Raw genomic sequence first — 16,131 nt, 5'->3', positions numbered from 1 at the left:
TTTGAACATTTAAAATAATAGATGAACATGAGACAAAAAAATTATATTAAAAAAAAAAAAAGGGTTAAAATGCAAAATTGAATCTATAAATTTTACTAAAATTCATTTCGGTCCTTTAATTTTATCTTCAGTTAATTTAATCCTCTAAGTTTCAAAAGTTTTTGCTTCTCAAAAAAAAAAAAAAAGTTTCCAAAGTTTTCAATTCAAGCATTCCACTATTTTCCGTTAATGTTTTACTGTGAAATGTATTTTTTCTTTAAGTTTTTTAAATTAAAAAATGCAAAAAAACTAATTTAATTATAAAAAACAAAATTAAGAAATCCTAGAAATACAACAAACCCAGCACGAACAAACAAAAAATGTCTTTACATTGATTATAACTAGACATGGCAAAATGGTCGGGTCAATCCGATTACGGGTCAAAAACGGGTTATTTTAAGCATGTTAGAAAGGGTTCAGGTCAATTGAGTTGCAGGTTAGGCCGGGTTAACCGTATTTTCACATGATTTATTTATTTTATTTTTTTTAAAGAAAACAATATGTATTTGCCATTTGAAAAGTTATGCAACAAATTACTTGATGAAAAATACATTATTTTGAATTCACCACTTATATCATGAATGAACTCATTTAAAATTATTAATACTTCTTCAATAATTTTAAAATTATACAAATCCTAATATCACTATCTAAAACAAAATAACACAAAAATAAGTAAAACAAATACATAAGTTTTATTTCTACACAATATCAACGTTCCAAAATATAAAACAAAATTATAAATGACTTATTGGATAACTCATTTGATAAAGAAAAAAAAACATATAAGAAATTTACAATCTTGAAAATTAATTTTGTAATCTATTATCAATTATGATTGACACTTTATTTCAATTGAGATATACATTAAAGTTTGATTGCTTACTTATTTATTCATGGTTTCTTTTATAAATATCATATCATTGTTAAATAACACACATTTTAAGAAATATCATAATTTATTTTGAAAAGCTGTTTATTTTGGACATAAATTGTTTAAAAAAAAAAAAGGTCTAAGCATTCATAATTTATACTAATTTGATACTTTGGTTTTACTATTTTCACACTTGTGAATGTTTTTCACACATGTCTACAATTTTAAATTTATATTTTAATTCTACTATAACCAGATTATCTTGGCATATACTTTACTATTTGATATCTAAAAATCTTTACTCATTACAGAATGCTCAACCATTTAACTTTTAATTAATTTGCATGCAATTATGTAAATTTATCAATTGTTTTCTTAAAACTTACAATAAACAATTAAACTAATATTATCTTAATTTTACTTTTTTTTTACCCAAAAAAAAAATTTAAAATGGTTTGGGTTTGGGTTGTAGGTTGGGTCGAGTTGACCTACAAAAAACACGGGTTGGGGTTATGAGCCAACCCGTTTTTGCTTCGGGTCAAAAATCAGGTTCGGGTCAGGTATTTTTCAGGTCGGGTCAGGTCAGAAAATTCTGACCCGTTTTACCATATCTAGTTACAACAAAAAATGGCATCTAAATAAAAAATTTCAATACACAAATTCAGAAAAAAGCACATCAAACTTGAACAAAAGGATCCAACACCAACCATCAATGCCACATATAATTTACAAATTCGCTATTTATTCACCAATGAATCAATTTATCTGGGTTTTACAATTTTGGGGTTCATTTGGTTTTTATAAACAAAATCAGAAATAAGAACAGATTTGACTTAAAACTAAACTTGCAAAACCAAATCAGATCAGAGAGAGAAAGAATCCAAGGAGACCCAAATTAGATTAGAGAGAAAAAAATCTAGAGACCCGGATCTCATCGGAGAGATTGCTCACCGGGTTTTTCGCCAAATCCAAAAAATTCTGAAACCAACCAAACACAACAGCCTGGCGGTGGGTTGGAACTCCGATGAAGGTTTGACGAGAAAGGAGATTGGCCTAGTCGAACTGAGCTAAGAGAAAGATGACTACTGCCAAGCAACGATAGTCGGACAGTGACCAATAAGAAGCGGCGAGCGGTTGAGCTTAGTGGTTGGCCATGAATGAAGCTTGGAAAGAAGCTCCAAGATTCGGCCTAGAGAGAGACAGTGTGTGAGAGATTCAAATTATAGAAAGAGAACCAAGAGAGAGATCCAAGTTCTATTTTTAAAACATTTGTTTCTTCAAAATATAATTTTTATGCTAATTTAATTCTTATGGATTTTTTAAATGGAGAAATTAACAATTTTTTTTTTTAATAAATGAAACTAACAGTGCAGTTAACAAAATCAAACGGAAGGCTTGAATTGAAAACTTTTGAAACTTAGAAGACTAAATTAGAAGATAAAGTTAAAGGGCTGAAATAAATTTTGGTAAAAATTAGAGGGTCAGTTTTACATTTTAGCCAATAAAAAAAGATAGGTGGAAAATATGACTATTGGGAGATTTGAAAAATATAATTATTTGTAAAATTTGATTGGAAAATATGGAGGAAATTTGTCATTTAACATAATTTTAGAAATTATTTTGTTAGTAAGCACGCTTTTTAAACTATTTACGAAATTGACATCTTGAGCTTGAGGCTCAAGTTCCATGAAGAATTTGAGTCTTAGAAACTCAAGTTTTATGTGCTGGTAACATTGATGTGAAATTGTAATCCACGTAGAACTCAAGCCTTGGAGAGTTCTGTGAAGGTGTTGTCATTCTTCTGCTTTGTCCTTCTCAAGCAACCATCAACACCCATGCCCCACTCACTTCTTCGTTTTTCTTAAGCAACCATCAACACCGACGCTCAGAAGATTGAAGTTTGGGGTTTTTGAGAAGATCAAAGGCAATGGTTCTTGGGCTTTTTTAGAAGAATGAAGGCAATGGCTGGGGTGAAGAATGAAGGTAGTGGTTCTTGGTGTTTCAGAGAAGAACGAAGGCAGGAGTTGGGTGAGAGTTGCATGTAGAAGGGAAAATTTGTTGGGCTTGATTTTGTTGGTGTGAGGAACTTGAATCTCAAAAACTCAAGTTTCATGTGGATTTTTTCTTCCACATCAACTTAGAACTTGAGTCTTTAATACTCGAGTTTCTCTTCAATGAACTTAAGCCTTTAAGGCTTAAGATGCTAGTTTACTAAAATATTTCAAAAAATTGTTAACTAACAAAATAATTGCTAAAATCATGTTAAATGGCAAACTTTCCTTAGAAATATCACTATTGGGGGAGATTTTAAGAATATAACCATTGAGAATTAATATAGAAATATTAAAAATAAATAAAAATAACAAAGGAAGATTAAAGAAACAATATTCAAATAGGATAGAAAAGAGATAAAATCTATTAGAAAGTGTAATTAAAAAAACACATACAAAATGGAGTAAATTTAACTGCTGGAAATACTCTAATGGAGTAAGTTTAACTCCTGGAAATGCTCTAATCCCTTACCGTATAGTGTCTTACAATTTTGAATTTATTTGAAGAATGAAAAATATACCATTTAAAAGCTGTATCCAAGTATTTCCCAATTCATTACTTAATTTATATATAAATTGCTAATAATTCATACAAGTTTGCGTCTTTCACCTAAGCGTAACCATAGTAACACCTTGCAAGTTGGTATCTTCCAATTAGTTAAGGTCATAAGTAGTGATTGGTGTAAAATCTTTTTCACATAAACCAACTATCAACACTATTTTTTATTATTATATACCAATCACAATATATAAACATTAACATAATTTGATTGGAAAATATGGATGAAATTTGTCATTTAACATAATTTTAGAAATTATTTAGTTAGCAGGCACGTTTTTGAAACTATTTAGGAAATTAGTATCTTTAGCTTCAAAGGCCCAAGTTCCGTGAATAACTCGAGTCTTTGAGACTTGAGAATTGTAATCCACGTAGAACTCAAGCCTTAGAGAGTCGAGTTCCATAAAGATGTTGTCATTGTTCTACTTCATTCTTCTTAAGCAACCATCAACACCTACGCCCTACCCACTACTTCGTTCTTCTTAAGCAACCATCAACATCCATGCCGAAAAGATTGAAATCTGGGGTTTTTGAGAAGGTCGAAGGTAGTGGTTCTTAAGGGTTTTGAGTAGAACGTAAGCAATTGCTGGGGTGAAGAACGAAGGCAGTGGAACCTAGTGTTTTTGAGAAGAACGAAGGTAGGAGCTAGGTTAGAGGTTCCTAGAGATGGAAAATTTATTGGTTTTGCTGGTGTGAGGAGACTTAAGTTCCACGTGGATTTTTTCTTCCACATCATCTTAGAACTTAAGTCTCTATGACTCAAAGTTTCTTCACTGAATTCAAGCCTCTAAGGCTTGAAATGCTAGTTTACTAAAATATTTCAAAATCTGCCAACTAATAAAATAGTTGCTAAAATCAGGTTAAATGAAAAATTTCCCTGAGAAATACAACTATGGGGGGAGATTTTAATAATATAACCATTATGAATTAATATAGAAATATTATATATATATATATATAAATAACAAAGGAAGATTAAAGAAACAATTTTTTATTTTTATTCAAGATAGAATTTCTACTCTAACCTAATCTAAGTGTGTATATCACTTATACTTGTGGAGTGATCACCATACTAAGGGTACGCGGTGGTAAGAAATAATGTTTAAATGGGATAGAAAGAGCTAGAGAATCTATTAGAAGGTGTAATTAAAAAAACACATACAAAATGAAGCAAGTTTAACTCTCCTGGAAATTCTCTAATCCCTTAACATGTAGTGTCTTACAGTTTTGGATAGGAAGAATGAATAAGTATTTCCCAATTCATTACTTAATTCATATATTAATTGCTAATAATGCTTTCGCAATTCTTTTTCTAAAAATTGTTAAGATCACAGGTTATTTATTTTATTTTTTTATGAATAAAAAAATAGATAGAAAACATCCTAAGTTAGCGTCTTTCAACTTGCGAGTTGGTGTCTTCCAATTAGTTAAGATCATAAGTAATTATTGATGTAAAATCTTTTTCACATAAACCAAAAATCAACACTATTTTTTATTTATTTTTTATTATATACCAATCACAATATATAATCATTAAACATGCCACTTCATCGGGATAGATAGAGATGTACAATACTTTTCCAAAAAAAAAAGAAAAAAAAAAAGAGATGTACAATAGTTATTTTTATTTCCCATGAGGGAAGAGCAATTGCAAAAAAATCTCAATAAACTAGACGGAATGAAGCATTCTTGGTTAGGCCCCTCAAATTATTCTGTTCGGGGTGAAGGAGAATGGTAGGAAAGGCTACGCTAATATCTGACAAGCAGGTAAGGAGATACAAAAGACAAGGCCTTTGTAGAGTTTATAATCCACAACCCAACCAGCAGAACTTTGTTAAGAGAGACTGTATGTCTTGCTTATAAATTAACAGCCGAAATTTTTTTTCCACAACATTCATTAAGAACTACATAGAAGATACATAATTTGCTTACAGACTAACAAAGATAATCAAACTGGATTCCGTTTCACTAATTACAAGATAAAAATCGCATAGTTAGAGAGAGCATTAAATTAAATTAAAGAGATAAACGGTTATCAAGAAACAAAAGAAAAGATAGATAGGCGACTCTCCCTATGCTACCCAATCTGGAGCAGGGATTTAAAAAAAAAAAAAAACAAAACATATGAGAAGCCGAACAAAACATTGCATAATGTTTATTAGTTCACCATCATATGATCAAATCCTGCTCCAGCCTGTAGTGAAGGAACCCGGTTTACTCCAACATTGTGAAGCAACTGTTGCAGCCACCTCCTTGTTGTGGGATCTTCCTGGAAGCATAAATAAAAATCATGAAATTGGAACATAGGCAAACAACAGGGAGAAGTAAAATAAAAATAAACATAAGCAGAATTAAGTGATTTGCTTTTGGTCAAGAAACTAGCAACCAGCCAAATTCTCTCAATTGTTTTGCCATCTATGCTTTTTTCTGAATGCAGGTACACTAACCACCCTTTTTTTTCTTTAAAGGTAACAAGAAAGATAATATACTTAATCATTGTCCCTGTGTATAAGACAAAAGGTGTTACCATGTCCATTCAAAACATGATAATTGCGTTTGTGTTCACAATCATAGCTACCAATAAAGCTCAATTGAAAATAATACATACAATGGCTAAAAACTAACCTTCTCCACAAGACTCCCAAGACAACTTCACAAAATAATAAAACCTACTTTGGGAATGAAATCAGTGAGAGGGGGGTGGGTGGACTTACACGGAGGCAACTACTGAAGGTAGCATCTCTTAACATGTCCGGAAGGCAACTTCTTAATGCATCACAAGCCCTGCAACATAAAAATCAAAGAACATTTACCTTAAAAAAAAATTTTGAGAAAGAAGAAATCTACGCAGGAGAAGGATGTGGCAGCATAATTTGAGAACTGGAATTGCAATCTATTTAACCAACCTTGGATTGTCAGACAAACGAAGATAGCATCGAATAATATGTTTCAAAAGACGGGACGAGGGTTGTTCAGCAAGGGCTGCAACCATGTTCCCTAAAACTCTACCTACAGCAAAAAATCGTTCCGCTGTGGTACAGATATAATCCAAGCCCACATCATCCAACAGAATTTTTTGAACTATAAATGTTGCAACCTGCCATCAAAAAACTTGTCAGACATTTAAGAACCTTAAATATGATAACAAGTACTTTGGGCATGGCCTTGTTAATTAGGCAAAAGATGACAGTATGACAAGTTGAATGACCGACTTAAACAGTTAGAAATGTTGATGAGCAAGAAATGTGTGTCCATTTCTGGCATATATTTCATCACTTAAAAGTTTCTAGGTAATCCTAAACCTGTGCCTCCCGTGCAGCTTGGCAGCAATACCCATCAGAGAAAAAGATTAATGTAGAAATAATAAATTAAAATGAAAAGAAAAAAAGGGAACAAATTTTGGTTTTCATTGATTTTCAATATGCCATATGTGCAATATGCCAAGACTGTCAGGAACAAATGAGATGCAGAGTGTTTTTAAACTCTAAAATGCCACTTCATGCTCAAGACTGTCTAGTTAGTGAAGTCTAGAGAGATAAATCAGAAAACTCAACTGTTTTTGATAATTCACTGCCCATTTCCATGGTGCGCAAGCAGAGTGGAATGATTTCTGTTGAGAGGAGGAAACTGATAACTTCTGTATCATCAACCTGGGAAGAGAAAAAGAAAGAGCACTTTAAAAAAAGAGTCAAAGAGTAACAGATATATGAGTAATGGCATAGAAATGCTAGTTACTATGATACACAATATATCAATGTATGTGTGTGTGTGTGTGTGTTTGAGAGAGAGAGAGAGAGAGAGAGAGAGAGAGAGAGAGAAAGAGGCGTACACAAAAAGGGGGGAGTATGAGCAAAACTGCAACTAGGTATTAATATGAAACTCCCTGTGTCCCATATTGGTAGTTTTGTTTAGAAAATTGTGCTTTCTTGGGGAACATCATAAAATGCATTGCCTTTCAAATAAAAAGTATTTATTTCCAAATCTACACTCATTAATTTAAACTCTAATAAAAAGAGGGATATTGACTTTTTAAAAGTAAATGATAAGAAAGTTATCAATATTTGTACCCATTGACTTTTCAAAGATGGCTATCTTTTGGGACTCCCCAAAATGGAACAGAGAACCAACAATATAGGATAGGGCTAACAATCAATTATATACAAAACATATCTGAATTTTTTTAGGGCTTAGGGATGAAGAATATCTGAAATAAAATAAATGAAATGGAGCATAATATGGGTTATTCTTTATCAGCTCCACCATAATCACAAGAATCGATCTAAATTGCTTATAGAAAAATCAAATATGTTACCATTTTGTACAGCTGTTTTCTTTGTCTCATTAAATTTTCTCCTAAAATCTACTTCAGTCCTGCCCAAGATTAATAAAAACAATGGTTGAATAGTTCCTTTTCTTTTCATCTTTCAATTTGTGGATTAAGCAGAAAATAAATGGATTTCAAACATCAAAGTTACACTAAATTGGCAGTTAAGCAAGCATCCAAGCATTGGGTGCAAGAAATTCATCGATATGGGCCAAGGCATACATTAGGTTACAATATTTTTTATTTTCAGATATCATATTGCATTACGCCTAAGTACTAGCTAAGAATTGGATGTCAATATTCTATTCAGAATTTAATATCCGTTTGAACATGATACAATCATACAACTCCAGAATCACATATCACTATCAACCGAAATAAAACAAAAATGACCATGAGTTCAAACAATGTCAGCAAGCATGAAATACCTTTACTAAGGCACCAATGACACCTAAGCTAGTCAGTCTCAAGTACTCAAATGGCCTTAACTTGCTTGTTGTATTAAGGAAGGGGTACAGATACAATGGTATATGAGCTGCAAAGGAAAAAAGGGTCAGTTGAAAGAATCATTTCTTGAAACCTGTCCATAAATAATCATGACATGTGACTCTTATGAACCTGCCAGCAGATAATCTTTTTATGAATAAAAGGTCAAAATTTTCTCTATTTCTTTAGTTTTTAAGCAATAATGGTGTACATTATTAATTTGCTATAAGCAAAAGGTTCCATGTACAAGACGTTCAAGTTTTGCAATGTTTTGAGCATAGAGGTACATTGGACTTTGTTGGTTCTTTTCTCTTTTTCTCTTCTCTCCTTCTCTTTTTAATGTTACTGTTCACGGGTACTGTTATACAGCACTTGAACACCATAAAATTCTCAAGTTCAACCCATTTCTTTTACCTATCAAAACCCTAAATCCCCACTTGCTTTCTTTAACCAAATAGCCATTAAATAACTCGTCAAACAACTTTTCATTTCCTAACACAATCCTTATAACCTTTCTTTAACAATTTTAAACCTAGATCTACAAGTTCTCCTAACCCTAAGCCCACCACAAACACATCTAAACAAATGCCCCCAATTTGTCCTACTTCAATCAACCATCAAAGCTAAGAGAAGAATGAAACTCAAATATAGAAGTACAACGAGTAAAACCCCAAACCCAACACCACTCAAAAAAGGCATCACCCACTGGACACCAAACATGATAAAAACTTCACCCCACAAAGCATAAGTAAACTTGCAGTATAGCAATACATGATCAACTGTTTCCCTGCAACACCAACATAAGTAGCACCAGCCTATTAAAGTTAAGGCCTTCTTGATNTTAATATCGAAAAATCAAATATGTTACCATTTTGTACAGCTGTTTTCTTTGTCTCATTAAATTTTCTCCTAAAATCTACTTCAGTCCTGCCCAAGATTAATAAAAACAATGGTTGAATAGTTCCTTTTCTTTTCATCTTTCAATTTGTGGATTAAGCAGAAAATAAATGGATTTCAAACATCAAAGTTACACTAAATTGGCAGTTAAGCAAGCATCCAAGCATTGGGTGCAAGAAATTCATCGATATGGGCCAAGGCATACATTAGGTTACAATATTTTTTATTTTCAGATATCATATTGCATTACGCCTAAGTACTAGCTAAGAATTGGATGTCAATATTCTATTCAGAATTTAATATCCGTTTGAACATGATACAATCATACAACTCCAGAATCACATATCACTATCAACCGAAATAAAACAAAAATGACCATGAGTTCAAACAATGTCAGCAAGCATGAAATACCTTTACTAAGGCACCAATGACACCTAAGCTAGTCAGTCTCAAGTACTCAAATGGCCTTAACTTGCTTGTTGTATTAAGGAAGGGGTACAGATACAATGGTATATGAGCTGCAAAGGAAAAAAGGGTCAGTTGAAAGAATCATTTCTTGAAACCTGTCCATAAATAATCATGACATGTGACTCTTATGAACCTGCCAGCAGATAATCTTTTTATGAATAAAAGGTCAAAATTTTCTCTATTTCTTTAGTTTTTAAGCAATAATGGTGTACATTATTAATTTGCTATAAGCAAAAGGTTCCATGTACAAGACGTTCAAGTTTTGCAATGTTTTGAGCATAGAGGTACATTGGACTTTGTTGGTTCTTTTCTCTTTTTCTCTTCTCTCCTTCTCTTTTTAATGTTACTGTTCACGGGTACTGTTATACAGCACTTGAACACCATAAAATTCTCAAGTTCAACCCATTTCTTTTACCTATCAAAACCCTAAATCCCCACTTGCTTTCTTTAACCAAATAGCCATTAAATAACTCGTCAAACAACTTTTCATTTCCTAACACAATCCTTATAACCTTTCTTTAACAATTTTAAACCTAGATCTACAAGTTCTCCTAACCCTAAGCCCACCACAAACACATCTAAACAAATGCCCCCAATTTGTCCTACTTCAATCAACCATCAAAGCTAAGAGAAGAATGAAACTCAAATATAGAAGTACAACGAGTAAAACCCCAAACCCAACACCACTCAAAAAAGGCATCACCCACTGGACACCAAACATGATAAAAACTTCACCCCACAAAGCATAAGTAAACTTGCAGTATAGCAATACATGATCAACTGTTTCCCTGCAACACCAACATAAGTAGCACCAGCCTATTAAAGTTAAGGCCTTCTTGATCACATTATCAATAGTGAGAATATATATAACCTTGTAGCAGTCATTCAGTCACAAACCATTACACCCTAATAATTGGACGCATGACCTTGGTGGAAGGAATTTTTTTTACATAAGTGGAAGAAAGAAACTAATAGCAGAATGGAAGAATCAACTTTTGTTATGGGTTTCATCATAAAAATATTATCTAATAAGACTAACAAGAGAGAAGTTACAGGCCCCAACACCACCCCCCCCCCCCCCCCAAAAAAACAAAAAAAAAACCTTGGCCCATCCCCCAATCATTTTCCAACCCAACCATCAGCTTAGCTGCACCCCATAATTTAACCATAGTTGATCTCATTTATAGGGTACACCAGATACTATTGGTCATTTTGTATGCAACATGTGGAAAATGCAAATGAAGGAACTTCTATATAACACTATTAAAGACTTCCACAAAGAAGCAAAACAAATAATTTTGTTCCCACATGTTATAAAATTGCATCAAGAATATAAGACCAGATTGAAGTGGGTAAAAAAAGTATTCACATGTTAAAGATATCAATAAATTACCATTGAGGAACAACATCCTTGTGTCAGGGTGAGAGGCTACACACTGTAAGAAAAAAATGAAAAGAACACAAAGCATCAGCATGACCTATATAAAAAGATTTAATAATAAACAGCAACAATTGCAATATACATTTTTTGTCTACGAGATTAAGCATGTCCACAGTGAGGGAGGAATGAAAGAAAAAAGAAAAAGTGGCATGGCTATCATATCTAAAATACAGAAAACCAAAACATATTTTGTCAAAATTCACAGCAATACATGCAGAAGAACTTTACAATTGCACAAGTTGTTCATTGAAGAGGGAGTTTATCATTCTGTAGAATTGTTTGTCAAAATATTAATCATATGGTCTTATGCAATAAGAAACAACAGTTCAACCACCTACAACAATCAGTTACTTCCTCTAACAACTTGTTGGCATAGTCTTCTCAATCCATTTAAGGTGAGGGGTGAGGACCACATTATGTACACTGACATTTAATCAAGTCAAAGGTGCTTCATCATCACAATTGAACAATCCAACTCAAAAATCAGTATTTAAAGCTCATGTTACAATTGTCAGCTCAAAGAAAATGAAAAATAAAGACCATACAATACTGACAAACCAAAATTAGTGGAAAACATTTTACCTGAAGAAGTGCAAGAGCATTGCAAACTCTATTCGATTGTGCAGGAGTTAGATTTGGTGGCGACAATACAGGGTATATATAAACTATCTCCTGCAAATAGAAAAAGGCTCAACATCATGGAAAGGACATCATAATCCCCTGTCAGTAAATCCAATTTTGGATTATTCAACTTCTAGAAAGAAGCAAGCAATACACATAATCACAAGAGCAAATAAATAACTTTGCTTGTTCACTGAAAACATCTATATATAATGACAAACAATAAACACGAAATATGTACAAGCAAAATATATAACGACAACATACACAATGAAATATTTTCATTGATAACAAAATTGACATGTTAAATCCTTATTAAAGAGGGAAGGGGGGGAACAATTTGAAACACATTTTTACCCAAATAAATCGATATATACAACCGCAACTGAAGTGACAATAAAGATTGACCATTTAAATCAACTACCCAACTGCAGTATAATCTTAAAACAATAAACATAGATAATTCAGCCTTAGTCCTCCGTCATACCTTCCCACCCCACTTATTGATATTCACCCTTACTTTTGTCAGCTAATGATCATAAACAGGCAATACAGTAATGGCTTGGCAAAATTATGTATGATAGCAGAAACCATCAAATTTTGCTATCAAACTTGGAAGAAATTTTGAGGTAACTATTTTATAATCCCAAATACATAAGATGCTAAGATAGATGTATTTATGACAACTGTGAAAAACAGGTTGAGAGAGAGAGAGAGAGAGAGAGCAGAAAATAAAACCAATGAGAATAAATTGACAATTATAAAGTGCATACCTGTAACAGTGCAGCAATAGTACCAAAAGAATTCCACAACAATGGAGCCAAATCTTGAAATAATTCTCTCTTCTAAAATAGAAAAAAAAGAAAAAAAAAAAAACAAACATAAATTAATTAGGCATACCTGTATAAGTGCAGCAATAGTACCAAAAGAATTCCACAGGGAAGGAGCCAAATCTTGAAATAATTCCTTGTTCTAAAAAATGAAACCAAAGGCAGACAGAAGTTTATAATTACAGCATACAACAGCTTAATTGCATAACCATTCAAAGAAAAGAACATGGGCATATTTCATACAAAGACTTCAACAAAACCAGTCATTGCACAAATCCAAGTAGTTCAGTATCTATATAGTTTTTTTTAGCAATAAAGTCCAATTTTTTTTTTCTTTTATGATTAAGAAATATGAAATCTTCTTGTACAAGCACAAGTACACAGGTAATCTCAATATCAAAACCTCTTACAGTGTGCTATCAAACTACTAGGTAAATTTATCCTAGTGGTTATGGAAAATCACATGTCTCTAGGCATATTCAAGTTAAGGAGACAAATTTAAAATTTCAAGTTACTGGACATAACAACGTCCTTTATCTTTTTCAGAATTAAGGGGTGGGGAGTGAATACCGTGTTTAATGACAACAGAGATGTGCAAGACAGTGTTTGAAAAATAAAACAAACACAAAGAGCTCTAGCTCAAATGGCACCTCCTCATCAACAAAAATAGAATGGAGGGTGGGGTCTTTGTTTCAATACCCAATTTTTCATTGGGTACAAGATATAGTTAAAGCTAGCTTGTGACTAATATTTGAGGTAGATATGTTGTGTTGATTTAACTACCTATTAGCTTCTAACAACACACTGATTTAACTGCCAATGAAATCAATGTGTTGCTAATCTTTAAGAGTATCTAAGGTTTGAACTTATCAAAAATAAAAAAAGAATATCTAAGGTTTGAATGAAGCAAATCCAGATGAAAACAACACTGAAACAAGGTTATTAAAAATATCCAAACATTTGATCCTCACATTTTCCTAATTGAGACACTAATTGCCAACATGATAAAAAATTCTCTCTTGGCCATCGGCCATAGCAATAAAATTTTGACATCAAAGTTTAAATTCAATGCTACTAACTGAAAGTTTAGGATACATTGGCATATATGTTACATTTAAAGGTCGATATAACACACATTTTAACTTTAAACTTGAAAACTTAAGAAAATACCTAAACGCCATTTTCTCAACCCTAGTATCCAAAATGAAGAAAATAATACCACCTCTACAGTTGAAGCAAGCTGTTATTCAAGGTACAAGCCCAATGAGTTAGTCAGTTAGGTGATGAATGCAGTCATATTAAACAAACACTATCACAACTATTTTCTTCTTAAGGTGCATCTAAATGTCAGCATAATCCAACAAGATCTAGCTCAAAAAGTATCCTCTTAGCATAAGAAAGGGTGAAGGGTAAGGTTGTGGGTAAAACCCAAAGGTGCATATGTAAACTTACTGATCAAAAATATTTTTAATGTTAGCATATTATCTATATTCTTCAATTATAAAGTAGTGTAATGACTCCTACGATAGTTGATCCAAAATATTGTAAACCATCTCCATCAAGCCTAGAAACCAGCTCAGTTCCCATTCTAGCATCCCACTCCCAAAAATTTTCCAAATTGATACTGCAAATTGCATGCGATGTTGGTTGTCATTTATGTCCTACTCATTTCAAGATCAAATATGAAAACCAATTCAAACCAAGTATGAATGAGACCATCATGCCAATTTAGAGGTTATGGCCCATGATGTCTACTTGTTTGGTATGTGTTCATGCCATTTATGACAATCTTTATTTCCCAACACGGCTGAAAAATTCAAACCCAAAACCATGATTGCATACATGATACAGCTGTTTGTTTAAGCTTTTTTTTTTTTTTTTTTCCATAAAACAGAACACCTAACATGCCAAATTTAACATTTCCATCTAAAGCATCCATAAAAAATTCAATCTTTGTCTTAATGGATTGGATAAATTTTTGCTCCAAACCAATTTAGAGGGATCTCCTACTACCCATTAGATGACCACCTACATGTATTTTAAATAACACAACACATTAAATGATTTAAACAAGTCAGGTCCAATGACTATCAAATACATGATGTGATTAAGAGTTTAGGTGGATGATCATTGTATCAGCGCGTGGTTGTTTGGAGGAATTTTAGGATGAAATGTTTGTTCTACCAAATATCTAATTTGGTAACCAAGAAATTATATATATTTTCCTAGAGCAACTTCGATTTGAACTCCCCGCCCGTCTCTTTCTCCCTCAACAGAATAAATATCCACTCTAAATGCAACTATCTAACTCAGCCAAGACGATCTTCTCAATTAGAATGAAATTAAAAAAAATTTAAAAAAAAAATTCAACTTTCTTCTCTTATCATCAGTTTTCCCAGCAACCAAACACAGGTTAGTCAAAGAAAGCTAACTACCATCAATCCTAATCCCCCATTTTTGTTTCCACTCTACTAAACTTTCAAATCCAAAATCCCTATTGAAAAAATCAAAAACCCTAACTTCCTCATTACCAAACACACAAAATGAACATAAAGACCTAATTTTTAATAAGCAATATATCAGATAAAGCAATCAACTTTAATAATAATAAAAAAATTTTAAAAAAAAGCGATAAAAAAAACCGAAGGGTTTGCGATTTTGGTACCTTAGAGAGTTCAAGGAGAGCGTTCTCTCGGAGATCAGGGTTACTGAGGTCGAGCACCAAGTGCTCGGCCGATGCCATTTTCCGGTCTTTGCTGGGTGGAGCTCCGGCGGCGCCTGGGGCAGACGCGCTCGGACCTCCGAACGGCGCGTTCATGGAGAGCGATTGGGGTAGATTCGCCATCGGCTGCTAAAACCGTGACTTTTTCTCGCACTTTCTATGGTTTTTTTTTTTTTGAAAATAATATTAAGATAGATATGAGAGAGAGAGGGAAATAGACAGGTTACGGATTTTTTTTTTTTTTTATGATGAATTTTTATGTGCGTGTCAGTATTGTCGTTGATGTTTCAAATTTCCAATTCAATTCGGAGTGGGGATTTGGTTGTGGATAATCCGATAATAATGTAATAAGTTGGTTGTGTGTCGTTCAAGTGTGACTTGGGGCATTTCTTAATTAACAAATTAATAATTTTAGAAAAATTTTGATACTATTTTGTATTAACATTTTCTAAAAAATAAATTATTTTTCAAAAAATATTTACTAGAAAACCATCACATTTTAAAACAAAAAAATATTTGGTTTTAATTTAAAATGAGTCAAAAACTGTCTCTAGACTTTTCTTATTTAGTTTAACGTGAAATAAAGTTGTTTTTCCTTATTTAGCATGAGGTGAGATGAAGTTATTTTTCATAAAATTTTAGTGGAAAGTAACTCTATCTCCTACCTAAATAAGGGAAGTTAAAGAGATAGGTTTTTTTTTTTTTTTTTTTTACCAAATACAAGAAAATGTAAAAAATTGTCTTTAGTCTCTCTCCTCATTTTACCAAATAACTTTGAACAGTACCTATAACAACAATAAACTCCGTTTTTTGCAATTT

The 16,131-nt window shown here is 32.5% G+C and overlaps 1 protein-coding gene across 1 annotated transcript; it reads right to left on the bottom strand.

Moving 5' to 3' along the window:
* Positions 1–5,353: 5,353 nt before the first annotated feature.
* Positions 5,354–15,612, bottom strand: LOC112013028 (uncharacterized). Its single transcript, XM_024045420.2, has 9 exons — positions 15,256–15,612; positions 12,534–12,605; positions 11,722–11,811; positions 11,092–11,134; positions 9,642–9,748; positions 7,078–7,173; positions 6,430–6,620; positions 6,238–6,307; positions 5,354–5,792 (listed from the first exon to the last, which is right to left on the bottom strand). Exons 1-9 carry the CDS (start codon positions 15,433–15,435, stop codon positions 5,682–5,684), a joined length of 960 nt encoding a protein of 319 aa, XP_023901188.1. The 5' UTR covers positions 15,436–15,612; the 3' UTR covers positions 5,354–5,681.
* Positions 15,613–16,131: the final 519 nt, after the last annotated feature.

This window comes from Quercus suber, unplaced genomic scaffold (assembly GCF_002906115.3).
Source record: "Quercus suber isolate HL8 unplaced genomic scaffold, Cork oak 2.0 scaffold_8, whole genome shotgun sequence".
NCBI lineage: Eukaryota > Viridiplantae > Streptophyta > Magnoliopsida > Fagales > Fagaceae > Quercus > Quercus suber.
The sequence above is the reverse complement of the archived record's forward strand: the minus strand, read 5'-3'. Positions and strand labels throughout refer to the sequence as shown.

Bases quoted from the DNA above. Each gene is read 5' to 3' on its own strand.
- LOC112013028 (XM_024045420.2), bottom strand. From the start codon at position 15,435: ATGGCGAATCTACCCCAATCGCTCTCCATGAACGCGCCGTTCGGAGGT. The intron at 12,606-15,255 runs GTACCAAAATCG...TTTCTATTTTAG, and splicing joins CTCTCCTTGAACTCTCTAAG to AAGAGAGAATTATTTCAAGA. The intron at 11,812-12,533 runs GTATGCACTTTA...TTCTATTTGCAG, and splicing joins CTATTGCTGCACTGTTACAG to GAGATAGTTTATATATACCC.